The sequence below is a fragment of the Panthera onca genome, chromosome A1, assembly GCF_046562875.1.
Source record: "Panthera onca isolate mPanOnc1 chromosome A1, mPanOnc1 haplotype 2, whole genome shotgun sequence".
In the NCBI taxonomy this organism is placed as follows: Eukaryota; Metazoa; Chordata; class Mammalia; order Carnivora; family Felidae; genus Panthera; species Panthera onca.
Window position 1 is genome coordinate 93,608,838 of NC_138339.1, and position 16,236 is coordinate 93,625,073.

The 16,236-nt window shown below is 38.0% G+C and overlaps 1 protein-coding gene across 2 annotated transcripts in view; it reads right to left on the reverse strand.

Moving 5' to 3' along the window:
* Positions 1-248: 248 nt before the first annotated feature.
* LOC132680399 (V-type proton ATPase subunit S1-like protein) overlaps positions 249-16,236 on the reverse strand; it is a 39,950-nt gene continuing 23,962 nt past the window's right edge. For both annotated transcript variants that reach the window (XM_078448380.2, XM_078448379.2), the window contains 6 exons: positions 15,866-15,909; positions 15,548-15,609; positions 13,772-14,007; positions 7,973-8,023; positions 5,382-5,622; positions 249-995 (listed from right to left, as the gene is read on the reverse strand). In XM_078448380.2, the coding sequence (XP_078304506.2) occupies positions 693-995; positions 5,382-5,622; positions 7,973-8,023; positions 13,772-14,007; positions 15,548-15,589 (873 nt within the window). In that variant the 5' untranslated portion in view covers positions 15,590-15,609; positions 15,866-15,909 and the 3' untranslated portion in view covers positions 249-692. The remainder of the gene's footprint in view (positions 996-5,381; positions 5,623-7,972; positions 8,024-13,771; positions 14,008-15,547; positions 15,610-15,865; positions 15,910-16,236) is intronic.

The window sequence follows — 16,236 nt, forward strand, 5'->3', positions numbered from 1 at the left end:
AATACAAACTGTGATGGGGCACCTGGGTGACTTCAGACATCCGACTTCGGCTCAGGTCATGATCTCACAGCTCGTGGGTTTGAGCTCCGGTGGGACTCTGTGCTGACAGCTGGGAGCCTGGCGCCTGCTTCGGATTCTGTGTCTCCCTCTCTCTCTGTCCCTAACCCACTCGCATTCTGTCTCAAAAATAAATAAACAGTAAAAAAATTAAAAATACAAACTGTTACAAAATACTTAAAATTCAGAACTTCCAGATAACCTTTGTTTTTATTATTTCTGTACTTAGCACATCCAAACTGGCACAGACAAGGAGGACCAAATTTGTTTTCCCTGCTCTAAATGGCATCATTGGTTTTGGGTTTTGTTGCTGTTGCTGTTGTTGTTGTTGTTGTTGTTGTTGTTGTTTGGGTTTTGGCAATTTTTTTTGTCTTAATTTGAAATACCCCTTTGCTTTCAAAGTACGTTTGGGGCAACAATCATATTTATTTCTGTGGGGTTCCTGGGATAACTTTTTCATTGCCTCAAGTAGTAGGCCAGTGGACGCTCCAAAATGTATTTTTTGCATGTATTTCCTTTTTTTTAAAATCAAGCCATAAGGTAAAAATTTTATATCATAAGTCAAAGAGGACACAACAGAAATCACTCCTTTCATTGCCCATTGTGGACTTCGTGAGGAAGAGGGGTCTGTGCTGTTACACATAAATTTTGCAGATCTGCTGGCTTCTCAGTTCATAGCACTCGACTCCCTGGCTCCTCAGCAGCTCCTTCTCTTCTGCGGCATCTCGAGGTTTCAAGTGGGGGAAGTGGGCCGGAGAGGTGATAAAATCATAGTGCCGCTCCAGATATCGCAGGTAGATGAGCATGTGCAGAGCGTAGGCTAGCACCAGCAGCAGGATCAGGGACATGGCCAGGCCAATCAGAATTGCTGGTGAGAAGGAAGAGGCACAATCTCGGGCCTTGGCAAACTGCTTCCCCTTGATGGTAAAGCCTTGGATCTGTCAAGGAGAAAAAGCTGAAGTGACATACTCTTTCTCTCCTAAGATCTACTTGTCAGTTGGGCTGAGGCTTCTGGGCTCCTAATTAATCAAATTTAAGGCACTGGAGCCATACTTCACTGAATGCTTTGAGCACATGATCCAACAAATGTGAGTGTGCTTATGGGCACAGTGAAACAATTTTTAATCAAAACTGATCCAGATACTCTGCGATGTATGTTTACCATAATTAAGAGGCTCAAGAAGTTCAAGGCTCTGAAATAAAACCTCTTGTCATCTGATCCTCATAAATACTCTAGTTCATCTAAAAACATAACTTAGTGGTGTCACTAAAATTTAAAGTGCACTCAAAATTTTATAAACATTAGTTATAATTTCACAAAGAATAATACGTCTCAGTTCCTCTGCCTTTGATTCTGTTGACAGGATGTGGACAGGAAGAATCTCTTAAGAGTAGATATTGTGATTCCCAATGAGGCAAAATATAGCTAATAGTAAAGGCTAACAGTTACTGAAGATTTTTTATGTATTAGATATTGCCCTAACTCATTTAAAAACCACAAAAGCCTATGAATAAGTTACTGTTTCATGGATGAAGAAACTAAGGCACAGAAAAGTTAAGTAACTTGCCCAGAGTCACTCGGCATTAAGTGGAGTGAAGTTATTTTTTATTTATTTTATTTATGTATTGATTCTTTTAAGTGCAATGAAGTTATAATTCGAACCCAGGAAGTTTGACTTCAGAGTCACTTCTCAGTTTACAATTCCACAGCTCCTGGTATGTTCTGTCTCTTCTTCCTCCAGACGCTACCTCCCCCTCTTTATCAGTTGTACCATACAGACTTGGTATTGTTTTTGGAAGCGCTGTATACCAGCCCTTGTTTTACATCCTGCCCAGAGCATGGAAAGAAGAGCTTTCTCATATGTGCAGATGAAGTGGCTCAAATAGTTGGAACTACAAGAGGTTCAAATCGACAACTGGCTCTGTATCTAAATACTGTCGCAGTGAAACAAACTGGGCCACAGACTACTCTAAATAAGACTGATCTTTCGTGGAAGGCAGCTCCCACACTTAGCTGGCTTTTGAAAAAGAATCCTACATAGCATCACCTCGGTCACCTAGTTGGTTTTAAAGGGATACATCAAAAAACTGAATTATCCATGAAGGCTTTAAGTGACAACTCATTTTTATGACTTAAGTAGGTGCTCTTGCATATTTTCATGCTGAAATGACTGTAGCCGTAGACTTTAGAGGCCTTGCTTGCCCAGTTATCTGTGCACTGGACTGAATCTAAAACAGCTCCTGAAGGAGATTTTTGGCCTGGTTTCTGGGATCCCTGGCCCGCCTTTCTATGACGAGGCAAAGTGAGGGGCACCTGGGTGGCTCAGTAGGTTTAGGGTCTGACTTTGGCTCAGGTCATGGCCTCACAGTTTATGGGTTTAAGCCCCATATCTGGCTGTCTGCTGTCAGCATGGAGCCCACTCTGGATCCTCTGTCTCTCTCTCACCCCAGGTGTGTGTTCCCTCTCTCTTCTCTCTCTCTCAAAAATAAATAAATTAATTAATTAACTTAAAAAAAAAGGAAAGAAAAGAAAGAGGCAAAGGGTCCTCAAAGGGCTAGTGCCTGAAGAGTCAAGCTCTTGACAAAATGACAAAAGATGGCAACACTGAGCCTGCATTCCAAAGAAGCAAAAATTAGCCCGTGTTGAATAAATACACTCCTTGTGATGTCAGCTACACTTTAGCAGTCCTTCAGTTTGCCATGCACGTGACATCACTCTGTACTTCTTAGAATAAGTCAGACGGGCAAAGCCATGTCTGTGGAATGCAGCCTTTTGTGTATGTACTTTAACCACTATGGACACCGCCACCTCTCGCCTACACTGAGCTCGCATTCCGCCATCTGCTTACATTCAGGATGGCCTAGAAAGGCCCACCTCTGACATCCACTGCTGTGTTCACCACAGGCTGCTGAAGACACTGGCACATGCGGCCCCAGACCAGGGATGAAAGTGCTCCTCGCAAGCACATTTTCAGTAGTCTTACAGACCTCAAGAACATGTAACTGAGCGATTCTTTCATATACTAGATGCTCCAAAGCTTTAGAGCCAAGTCACTGTGCTGCTTCTAGCCAGGTCAGACAGACGGCCTCGCGGATTTGCGTAATGGCCTCACTGGTGGCTGTAACTAATCTTTTCTTCCTTTTTCTTAAGCCCCATGTCTTTAACCCCTTTTTTGTTTGTAAAATATAAAAAACATAAAATCTACCATCTTAACCATTTTTAGGTGTACAGTTCAGTGGTATTAAGTCCATTCAGATTATTGTGCAACTATCACCACCACCCATCTCCAGAACACTTTTTCATCTTGCAAAACTCAGCCATTAAACACTAATTCCCCATTCCCCTCTTCCCTCAGGCCCCTGCAAACACCATTTTATTTTTTTGTTTCCAAATATGACTACTGTAGATACTTCATTGAAGTGAAAGCATACAAATATTTGTCCTTTTGTGTCTGCTTTATTTCACATAGCGTAATGTCAAGGTTCATTCATGCTGTTGCCCGTATCTGAATTTCCTCCCTTTGTAAGGTTAATATTCCATCGCACATATACACTAGGCTTTGTTTTTCATTCATCCATTGATGGACATTTGGGTTGTTTCCACCCATCTTTTGGCTTTTGTCAATGATGCTACTGTGAATACACAAATACCTGTTCAAGCTCCCGCTTCCAATTCTTTTAGTAAATACCCAGAAGTAGAATTGCTGAGTTACACGGTAATTCTGTTTATTTTCTGAGGGAATACCATACCATTTTCCAGAGAGGCTACACCATTTTCAATTCTTACTAGCAATGTACAAGTTTCTAATTTCTCCATATCCTTGCCAACATGTGTTATTTTCTGTTTGGGGTTTGCTTGTTTTTGTTTGCTTGTTTGTTTGTTTGTTTTTAAATAATAAGCATCCTAATAGGTATGAAGTGGTTTGTACATTTTTCAAAGTTAATTTCCGTACAGTGTTTCTCCAAGTCACCTTAAAAGTCACTTCTGAAACAAGGTAGAGGTATAAATCAGGCAATTCCTCTGTTCCAATCAGGCAGCATAATGTGTGAATTATTCCATGTGTTCATTATTACTTCCTGCCCTTTGTGCCTGCTTCTCTTTCTAAAGGGCAAGTGAGAGAAATCTATATAATATATACTTTATAAACATTGATAAATACATCTGCATTATGTATGCTATAATGTGCCCTTGAAGTCAAATAGTCCAGAATTCAAACTCTGCCTCTAACGCTTACCAGTTATACCACTTTGAGAAATTATGCAACCATCAGAGCTTCAGGCATCTCGTTTGTAAAACAGGGATAATGACAACAATCTTGTGACATTATGATGAGGTGTGAAAACAAAGTATGTAAAATAACCACAACAGTGCTGGCAGACACAGAGGACTCAAGAGTAGTAGTTACTGTTAATCCAGGCCTGACACAGTCCTGGGTGTTGTCACATATCTTAGGCCATGATTTCTTTACATCCGTAAAAGAGAGGTCAGAAATTAAGAGGGTGAAGTAGCTGACCCAGGTAGGTGACAAGCAATTTGAAACCAAGACTTTCTTTCAAACGTTAAAATGCAAGGTCCTTCCCTATCCCAAACTGCCTCTCAACACCACCCGTCTCCAAGCTGGGAGGAGAGGAAGTAAATCTATTTACTTTTGGAAAAGATTGGAAAGTGTACACAAGAGGGCAAGCAAAACCCTGCCTATTTCAGTGAGTTGGAAGAACAAGGGAAGTTTTTTTAAACAGGTAAACAGGACAGAGGAAGTTGACAGATGTCTCTAAGCCTTTCCCCATGCCTTTCCCCAAGTACTTTCAAGAGGATCTTCTGGGATAGTTGTGACTCCCTGGCTGACAGTTCCATTCCTATGCTAACTGCCAAAGCTGTCACTCAGGCTACAAATGTACTTCTTATCTGTCTGGATAGGATCACTGTTCCACCCCCAGAAGGAAATAAAATCATTGTCCAGCAGCTCCTCTCCCCAGAAGGGCCTCTCCCTCCAGGAAGTGTCAGTCACGGGACTTCACACCACAGCTTCACTCCACTTTCAACTGCTGGCGTTCCTCATTGGTAGTTATTAGTGACTGCATAAATGTGAATGTAAAGGCAAGTGGGGAGGAGGCATACGCGGTGGGTAGTGCACAGGGAGAGGAAACATTCTATCCGATTCCATTTCAAAACTTAGAAGATAAAGAAAAAAAATACCAACATTATTTTAAAGGTATCCATTCCTCTCTTTTCCCTAAACATGTATATTACAGGTGTTTTCAAACACTGAGGTTTTTTGGCACCAAATATACAGGTGCACTGAGCACCTGTTTTAGTTTATTACCTGGAAATCAACAAAAGTGACCTCCCACAGGCTTGAAGTATCATCCACGTAGCTGGGCAACAAGAGGGCATCATAACGCTGCAGGCTGCTGACATGCTGGCAGTGGTAGGAATAACTCGATAGAGCATATATGCCAGTGGCATTAAAAGTTGCTTGGATCGAATTATTGAAAATAATCTCAACTCTGTGCAAACTAAACCAGCTCTGGATGTACGACTTTTTGTAATTGGTAAGGGTGAATCTGAAAAAGATTACAACAGTATCACTCCTAAAGCACTTGATTTTTGCTACACAGGAAATCATCTATTAACAGAGCAATTGCACCCTCTTTTGTCAGGTAGCAGAACTGGCTCAGTGAGAGTTTACTTCTAGTTCTAGAGAAGAGTTTCCTGATGGGTAGGAATAAAAGTGAATGGTACAAACTCCTTCAAAAAGAAAAACACAAAGAAACTTGTTTTATTTTCTTTTGTAATCAAAACTTGATTTTACTTTGCAAAAGGTTGAGGAAAACTAAATGGACAATAACACAGAATTAGTTAAATAAATAAGGGTCAAAACTAATAATAAAAGCTTTTACTGTGTCAAGCACCCTTCTATTATTTAACATGAGATACACAATATTATTACCCTCATGTCATAGGTGATGAATCAAGGCACAGTGGAGTTAAGGAAAGAACCTGTGCAAATTTACTCAGAGATTAGGTATGGGAGCAGAGCTTTGAATCCAATTTGAGACCAGAGCCCTTACTCTTAACCATTTTGGAATGAAATACTCTCTAGCAATAAAAAAGTTATAATATGTCATGATCATTTCTTCATTAAAAAAATGTATGACTACATAGAAAAAATTCTGGAAGGACAGAGATCAAAATATTAATGATTACAAATGGAGGTTAAATTATGAATAATTTTCACGTTCTTTTCATAGATTAACATTTTCTGATTTTTCTGTTTTCTGGACATGCATTGGGCCCCTACAGAAGCAGACCCTGAGACAATGATGTGAATAGAAGTATTTGGGGAGGTGGTCCCAAACTTATTTGGCAATTTAGTCACTCAAAATATGTCAAACGGGAAAAAGAGAAATGACAGAGTAGAAGGCACCCCAAAAGGACACATTGTTAAGCAAGTTTCCACAATGGGCAGGTGGGGTTTGATGCCCATGGGGTACCCTGGGAGACAGGGTAGTTCACATGCCTGTTATCTGATCTGAGGGTGAGGGAGCTGGGGTGTTTATACACTTCTTTCGGTCACTGACTGAGAGCTGCTGAGGTAGGGATAAGAGGCAGTGGACCTCTCTGACTAAAGAAAGCTTTTAGGTAAGGAAGGGCTGACAATTCAAAGTTGAGCTGGTGGACTACAGTACTCTCAAATGGAAATGCCCAAAGTGACACAGCTAGGGTACTGACAGTGTCTGCCACATACCCTTATCATCAGAAAAAATAAGAATCGTAAAGCTAATTTCCTCTTGGGGAAAAAAGGTGCTATTCGAATAAAAACTATTCCTCATTCCTATATGAAACAGATATGTGTATTTGGGTTTGTATATATGTTTACTCACCTTGTGGGATTCTATTTTCCTCATAAAGTTTCTCTGAAATATGATGATATGTATTTTTTAAATTATGATCAGTGAAACACTAGTGTTCCATGACATGTAGACAAATATTCTGAGGAAAGAGCTTTCCGAGATAAACACAGGAAACATGAGGTTAATCAAAGTTACCAAGTGCAGGAATCTTCCTTAAGAGCATGTCTTCATAGTAACTTTAATTTTATACATTAAATTTAATAAATTTAAGTTTAATACAAATTTATAGTGTCAATCTCCAAGAGGAGGACATGGAGTGCAGTCTTTCTCAAACACATCTGGCCACAGAACCCCTTTCCTAGGAATCTTGTAAATATTTTTACAGAGCAGAAGTGTTCCATGGAACACAGCTTAGGAAAGACTACCCTACCACATCCTGCTGGTGTTTCAAGTAATGTTAAAGACACGGCTATTTGTCTCCATGAAAAGGTTGGTCCTATAGAAATGGAAACATTTCATTATTATAAGAAAAAGTATATAATGCCTTCAAATTGTGCCCCACTCCTGGAGCAGTTCCTAACTGCTTGGCAGATATATTCTTCCATACATAAGCAGAGCAAAATGTAGGCCTGTGTTGTCTGCTGGGAAATTCAGCTAACAGAGACCTTTTTGCTATTATTAGATGACGTGTGATTCACTGTAAGGTATTATATAGAAAATAACTTCAAACCAGAGTCACAGCTTCGGAGCTTTACATATATTTTAGTCTTTGCTCAGAAGAAAAAGACTATTACATTCTCAGGTTCATGTGATTTCTAGGTCTTAACTGAGGAGGGAAAAACTACACAGATGCTTTGGTAGAAACTGAAGAAAGCATTATGATAGGATCCTACCATAAAATCACTGACTTTGTACAGTTAGTTAAGTGTGGCATTTCACGTGTCACAGTGCTTGGCACATAGGAAGTCCTTGATACTTACTACATGTTGAATGAGTAAATTATATGGAACTAAACTGGAGTGCTGAATTTATGACCTTTTAAAGTAGTATCCATACTTACCTTATATCAAGACCTTTGGGACTTTCAGCATCACCAAACTTCATAGATAAACTAAGAAAACAGAAAGAACATAATCCATCAAAATACAAATAACCTTTACATAACACTCTACTACAAACTTACCTCAAAATGGAACAACTAAAGCTATAAAACTTATAGAATAAACATATAGCAGTTTTGGAATCTTGGGGTAGCCAATGGTTTCTTGAAAAAAAAATAGAAGTATGAAATATAAAGAAAAATTGATAAATGTACTTTATTAAATTCAAAATTTTACTCTTCAGAAATACTCTTAACAGTGTTAAGAAACAAAAAAAGGCAAGCCACAGAACAAGAGGAAATATTCACAATACATATACACAAAGAACTAGTATCCAGAATATAATAAATAACACTAACAATTCAATAATAAGAAGGCAACCAACCTAACTTAAAAATGGGGAAAAGACAGGCACTTCACAAAGGAAAATACACAAATAGCTAATAAGCACATGAAAAGATGCTCAGCACATCATTAGCTATCAGCAAAATATAAAATAAGACCACAATAAGATAAAAGCACCATGATACAGTAATTGAAATGGCTGAATTTTTTTTTAAGAACCTACTCTTAAGCTTTTAAAATCCATATTTATTCACACTTTTGTAAAAGTTAACAGGAGATTTCTGGGAGCAGAGACAGATTATTACTAACTCATAGCAATAACCATATTGGTTCCCCTTTTTTCTTAAAGAGTTTTTAAAAAATATTTACTTATTTTTGAGAGGGGAGGAGCAGAGAGAGGGAGACACAGAATCAGAAACAGTCTCCAGGCTCTGAGCTATCAGCACAGAGCCTGATGCGGGGCTTGAACTCTAGAGCTGTGAGATCATGACCTGAGCCAAAGTCAGACACTGAGCCACCCAGGTGCCCTGATTCCCCTTTTAACTGAATTCTTCTGCCTTAGAAACATGATGAGAGCCAGATATCATCCTGTACATACTGAGATTTTTAATACAGATGAGGAACACCAAAATTATGAATCTGGGAGTTTATATAAGAGGGAGACTGTGGTACCCCTTCACCTCCTGAGAGAGGAAGAAAACATTTGCTTCCATAGTGTCAAAAACTGTCCTGGAAACATGAAAAGAGAAGGGTACTAGTTACCTACCTCACAATGTAAGCAGATGAGTTTTATTAGCCTTTGAATGGGAGAAATAGCTCATCTTAAAGGAGACAAACGGCTGCATGTCTAATACCCATGAATGTAAATAATTATTTCTAAGAGGAAGACAAGAAGTCTCTCTGCGTTTCCAAACCCTGCAATATGTCCATGGTCCTGAGGTTCAGTACTCCTGACAGGTAAACACTTTCTTCTAAGGAGATGAATCTAACTAAATTACTAACTAACTCCAAGGCTTATTTTTTAACCCAAGTCCCAGTAAAATTTGTCCAGAAATTGCTAACCATGCAGAAACAATAAAAATATTTTCTTTACAGTCTTACATTGACCATTCCAAGTGTTGGTGAGGATGTAAAGCAACCAGAACCTCCTCACACAAAGCTGGTGGGAAGGTAAATGGTACAAAAAACAATTTGGTGGTTTCTTAAAAAGCCAAACATACGTATACCATATGATCTGACCATTCCCCTCCTAGATACTTATTTAAGAGAAATGAAAATATATGTTCGTATACAGACTTACACATGAACGTTTAACACGACTTTATTTGGAAAGCTATCTAAAAACTGGGGCAAAAACCAAATTTCCATCAAGAGGTGGATGGACAAATAAGTAGTGGTATATCCATACTATGGAGTACTTACTACTCAGCAGTAAAAAGGAACATAACTTTGACACATGCAACAAAGCAGAAGAATATCAAAATAATTATGCTAAGTGAAAGAAGCCAGACTAAAAAAGAATATACACTGTATGAGTATATTTATATAAAATTCTAGAAAATTCAAACTCATCTATAATGATAGAGAGCAGATCAGTGGTTACCTGGAGGGGTGGGAGTGGCAGGAGAGAAAGATCACAAAAGGGCACGAAGAAACTTTTCAGGGTGATGAAAATGTTTGCTGTTTTGATTATAGTAATGGTTTCATGCATTACAAACACATCAAAATTGATCAAAGTGTGTACTTTAAACATGTGTAGTTTAGTGTATTTTATTATATTTCAATAAGGTTGAAAAATAAAAATGAGAAAAAGCTAAATAACTGAAATGAGAAAATGTGAAAAATGTAAATACAGAAAGGATGGTGCTGCATCCTTTTATATATTATATATTATAAATATATGTTATATAAATATATATAAATATGATAATATATTATGTATTATATATTATCTATATAATAGACATTATAATGTCTAGAAGTTATAACACCTCAACATATGCCATAAAACCAAAAAAGCAAAAGTGGGTAGCCATAAAATGTAAAATTACAAACTTGAAAAAAACCCCACAAATATAATCTCATTAATTTGGTCCTACTTATCAAGAAATAGAAATGTCAGTGATTGAGCTAAAGTTTATCTTCATACTATCTATGGGGTAAGGGATATTTATAAAATAAACCTGGTAAATAAAGTCACTAAGAGAATTATCTTTATTTCCTAACATAATAAGCTCAGGCACCTTAAAAGCACTCATTTATAAATACTTTATAAGGTAATTTACTCAGTTAAGCAAGTCTCCAAAAGGCCTTTCTCTAATAATATTCTAATAGTTAACAAATTACTTAAAACTTCTAAGAAATAAATTGTACTCCTTGAATAGTATTTTATGAATTTGATTGGTCACTCACTCTAACAGACATTTCTCTACTTCTTCCAAGGAATCAGAATAGCTTAGTTATCTATAAACTGGCTCTGTAGCTGATGAACTAAAATTCAAAGCAAGGCCACACTGAGCCCACCCTAAGGGCTCCCCCCTTCTGATGGAGCAGCTCAATGGCCTCTATGCTTCTGACCCTGCAAGAGTTCTCTCCAGCAGTCCTGGTTTTGGTGAAAGCTGTTAACATGCTCTGCTGCAGAGTAAAGAACATACTTGATTTCAAGAAAGCAAATTTGACAATCATTCAGTGAGGCTCTTAACTGCCAGCCACGGCACCATTACCTGAGAACACGAAGGAGAAATACAATCTAGTAAGTCACTCAAAAAAGAGCTGCTTTTACTCTTCCAAGCGCCCTAACCTCCCACGTTTCAAACAGACTCTGAATTCTTCAGACTATAATTGCCTAAACTCAAAATACACACAGATGCTCAGATTATGCTCTATTTGTAGGGCTTTCACTATTTAAAAAGACTTCCGTAGCAAATCTGTCTGCCAACAATTCGCCTTTCCCTGAACATTTTGTTTCCAGGCACTAAAACAAGGTCATATTTTTTTAATCTGTGCTTTTGACCCTACATGGTTATGTCTTTATTTGGGTTTGTTCTTTCCATCACTCCCTTTCTGGTTCTTGAGAATAGAAGATTTCCTTGCCAGCACAGCAAATGCCCACTAATGTCCACAATTCACAGGAATGAGGGACGGACTCAATATCTGGTCCCTGCATGCTTAATGTACTGGGAAGCCTCCCACTCATGCCCTTGGGTCGGCTGTCCTGGATGTGGGCACACTTGCCTGAGCAGTACTCCAGGAGGTGGGGGCTATTCACTCAGAACTTGTCCCAGTAGAATTATTACATTGGTGGCCAAGAAGAAAAGTCAGGTTCCACCCAATTATTCCTTTGTGCATTATGAAAACCAAAGCTTCCCTAGGTCCTTCCACCAGCAAACTAGGCACTATTTTACTCTAGTTTATCATTAGCATGTTAGGAAGGTAATACTACCACTTTGAGTAGCCCCTGACAAGTTCTCATGCATACAATTCCCCATTTGATTTTAATGGTTATTTTTTTTTTGAGAGAGAGAGAGAAAGAAAGAGAACTCACATGCAATCAGGGTAGGAGGAGGAGGAGAGGGAGAGGGACAGAGAGAGAGAGAGAGGATCTGAAGCAGGCTCTGCACTGACAGCTCAGAGCTAAAAGCGGGGCTCGAACTCACAAACTGAGATCGTGACCTGAGCTGAAGTTGGACATTTAGCTGAATGAGCCGGTAACTGAGTCACCCAGGTGCCCCTCCCCATTTGATTATCATGATGCTATGAGATAGCGCCAAGAGAGAGGAGGTAAAATGCCACTATTAAAAACATGGTAGACCTCAGCTCTACTAGCAAACAAGCTGTATGGTCTTATCAAATTTCCTAACCTCTACGAAGTTTGATTTCAGATGGTAATGGTCTGTGACTCAGGGACTTTTTCACAATAGTATTGTAAGGAATAATAAATATTGTGCCCGTGAAGTCCTTGCTCTGTGCCTGATCCATGGCAAATGCTCCAGGCCTGTTACAATTAATAGATGCCATCACCTCCATTCACAGATATGATCCTATGGCAGCTCCTATTTGTAAAGTCACAAAGCTCACTGGCAGAACTGGGCCTAGAAGCCAGGTTGTCATTTTTTCTGTTTCTGGGTTCCCAGTGATCATTAAGATTTCTAAAGCCCAGCAAAAAAACTGTGGTGCTCTGATCTCCCCCACAAATATCCTGTGGTCAGAATAAATGGAATCAAGAAGGGCCAGTCAGCCACAGACAGGCAAGATGATCCCTAGGCAATCAGCCTCTCTCCAGGCAGCTGACCACAAATAAAGAGCCCTGTAGGGAATTAATTAGAGCCCAAGGAACAAGTCCTGAGCTCTCAGCAGTGCTGGAGTCTCTTTGGTAGTCTGTGCTGTAACAGAATAAACAAATCTGGGAGGACTCTGGATGCTTATACTTAGAATCCTCTAATTCTCTAATAAGAGACAATCATTCTGAATAGCAAGATGCTTACTAAAACTTGTAATATAACTTGTAATACTAATACAATCCATTTTCGCCCATCATCAATAATTTTTAAATGAAATGTCAAGTTCTGGAGTAAAAATGCCACACACACACACACACACACACACACACACACACACACACACACACACAAATACACAGTATACATTAGCATTCTGCCCATCTCAACCAGGCCAGAACAAATGCAGACAATCTTCCAAAAGCCTTCATTATACCAGCAAATGTTGAAAGCAAGGAGATTTACCGAAAGCAAGTGGGACATGCCAGACTTACTCCTTCTTGACCAAAACAAATACAAGAAAAAATTTTTGCTCAGATGACTAAAAGCAGAGAAAGGTACTGGACATTGATTTCCTCCTTAAAAGGGATATTTGTTTAATCTGCTTATCTCAAATCAAAAGCAATTATTATAATCATTTTGAAGAACTGTTCTAAAGAATTCTCTGAAATTTGGCCATTCAAAGATACCCCTGCAAACTGGCAACATTCCACAACTTCAGAACACTCTCTAGAATTGGGACTCTTCCTTGGCTAGAGTCAGCCTTCATGGTTTCCCCCAGTAGAAGACGTAGGACTCGGCTTGCTGATACACGATTTCCTCCCTGCTGGCACAAAAGTAGGTGGACACCTCACATTTGGAGTTGATACCAAGCCTGGGGTCCTCTTCAGTTTTCAGAATGAGTTTGGAAAACCTCCTCTTTCACAACTCTGATTTTCCTTGAGGTATTATAACAAGAAAATAGCTAGGAAAAATAGTTTTTAAATTAATTTCTGATTTTTCTTTCATTGTAGATGTTAAACATTTCCTCAGAGATGTGTTTCAAGTTAACTACAAACGAACCTACTTCCATCTTCTGAAATGTCAGAAAACTCGAACGCCCAGTTAACAGATCACAATACCCTAATGGCAACTTACGTGGCACTTTCTTCACTGCAATTTGAGTTGCTAGTATCCACTGTTGCCTTCTGTCCAAAAGCTTCATCTGTAAAATCCAGCCAGGTCTGATTCTTAAATTTTATTGTTATTCTTTTGGCCCAGAAAAGAATGCAAGGAATTCCATCCATAGAGACATTAACTGGGCTATGATGGCTGAATGCATTCCAAGCTTCTTTTTCCAAATGTCCTTGTCTGCTCAGAGTGTAGTTGAGAGTCTAGTTAACCAAATAAACAAAATTTAAGAGATGGATTTGTTTCCATGGTACAAAAGGCTTCTCAGAAGTAAAAGGATTAATTCACAACCTATTGAGTCTCTGATCTCTCCAGCTCCAGAGTCCATACTACTGTGGGACAAAGGAGACAAGTAGACCCATCTTAATCATAACAAGCTAAAATGACAGGTATGTCTGAAAAGTATATGAAACTAGTTCCACAAAGCACCCAAATTGGAAAGGACCAAATTGTTAAAAAAAAAAAAAAAGATCCAATTTTGCAAATGATAATATTAGCAATATAGACTTTAAAAAGTCACCAGCCTGGGAGAGAAAGTGGGGATGAATAGGTAGAGCATAGATTTTTAGAGCCATGAAATAATTATTCTGTAAAACACTATTAACAGTAATAGATAACATTATACATTTGTCAAAACTCATAAAATGTACAACACAGAGAGTGAATCCTAGTGTAAACTATGGACTTTAGTTAATAATAATCTATCAATATTGGTTCATCAACTTTAACAAACATACCAAACTAACACAAAATGTTAAATAAAGGGGAAACTGGAGTGGGGAGTGATTGAGAAAGCATATAGGAAACTTATATTTTGTTCAGTTTTTTTCTGTAAACCTAAAGCTGCTCAAAAAAAAAGTCTAGTAATTAAAAACAAAAATTCAACATGCCATGAAAATCAGAACCTAAATAAAACAGGACTTTATAAAATAAAGAAATTAAGATGTTAAACAAAAAAACAAACCAACAAACAAGAGGCTTCTAGATACCAAGCATAATTCTCCAGACCATTAGTGCCCAATAGAACATTCTGCAATACTGGATATGTTTAATATCTGCAGTGTCCAGCGCAGCAGGCTCTAGCTATATGTAGCTCTTATGGCACCAAATGTGGCCAGTGCAACTGAGGACATTAATTCTTAATTTTACTTAACATTATTTCATTTGAGTTTAAATTTAAATAGCCACATATGGCTACTGGCTACTGCTTAGGACAGTGCAGCTCCAGATCATTTAATATACATAAACTAACAGGGTATTCTAATATCATTCTTCATTTTATGAAACCCTTGCTGATTTCTAGGAAGCTCAAGACAATGCACTTTGGTACTTGACCCTGGAAGTCACAAAGGCAGGTCTATATCTGAAAGAAGATCTACTTATCTACATCAACCATTTCATACCAATTACTCCAGGATAAGTACAGATAAAAGAGAAATTAAAGAAGCAGCAGCAATCCAAGCTTACTAGTAACCAAAGATAAACTGTTACTATAGTGATCCTGCCTAGAAAGTAACAAAAGTAAAGCTGAATATTGTAATGAAAATATACAAGAGCAAGTAAAACTTTAGTTTTTTTCTTTACCATAAGACTATTGTAATGTATTCCCCCACCCAAAGCTTAAACAAGAATGTTAGTTATTAACAGAATTATTATTTATGTTTTCACAGTGGCTCCGACCTGATTGAAACATGTTTAATTTTTTTTTTTAAGATACAATCTAGTTTCCTAACATATCCATACCTGTGTGATTGGTACTGTTGTACAATTCTGGGTTTGTTTCATATCTCCATTACTCTGCAGATCTGTCAAATAAATGATACGAATACAAAGGCTAAATGTAACTTATTTATTAATATAACCGAATGACAATAAAATGCTAAGCAATGTGAAATATACCAGGCTTGAGCCTCTTCTGACTGATAATTTAGAATATACTAGTTCAAGAGATTTTACATAAGAGACTGCTGTTCCAATCACCAGTGTTCAGGGAAGCCCATGACAGACAATAACCTTCTCCTCAACCCTTCAAGGAATCATAAGGACAAATACAGATCTTACCGTTTACAACCACTTCTTTATTTGAAGATGTCTGAGAGATGAAACTAGAAAAAAACAAAAAGATGCTGAATAGCTAAATTTTGGGTTTTATAAGAAGTTTGAAGGAGGATATCTCAGTTTATGATACATCAAAGTAGAAGGCAAAGTACCTGTCAAAACTGTTTACTTTTCCATAGCAAATTTCTGATTTTAAAAAGTAATACATGTTCTTCAAAGAAAACATGAAAAATTCAGATTTTTTTAAATTTGTAAATATCAACCCTAATCCTTATCCAGTGAATATTATTATTGAAGGCCTACTATGTGCCAAGCAGTGTGCTAAACACTGAGGTTTAACCAAAAATAACCAAATAATAAACCAAATAGTCAAA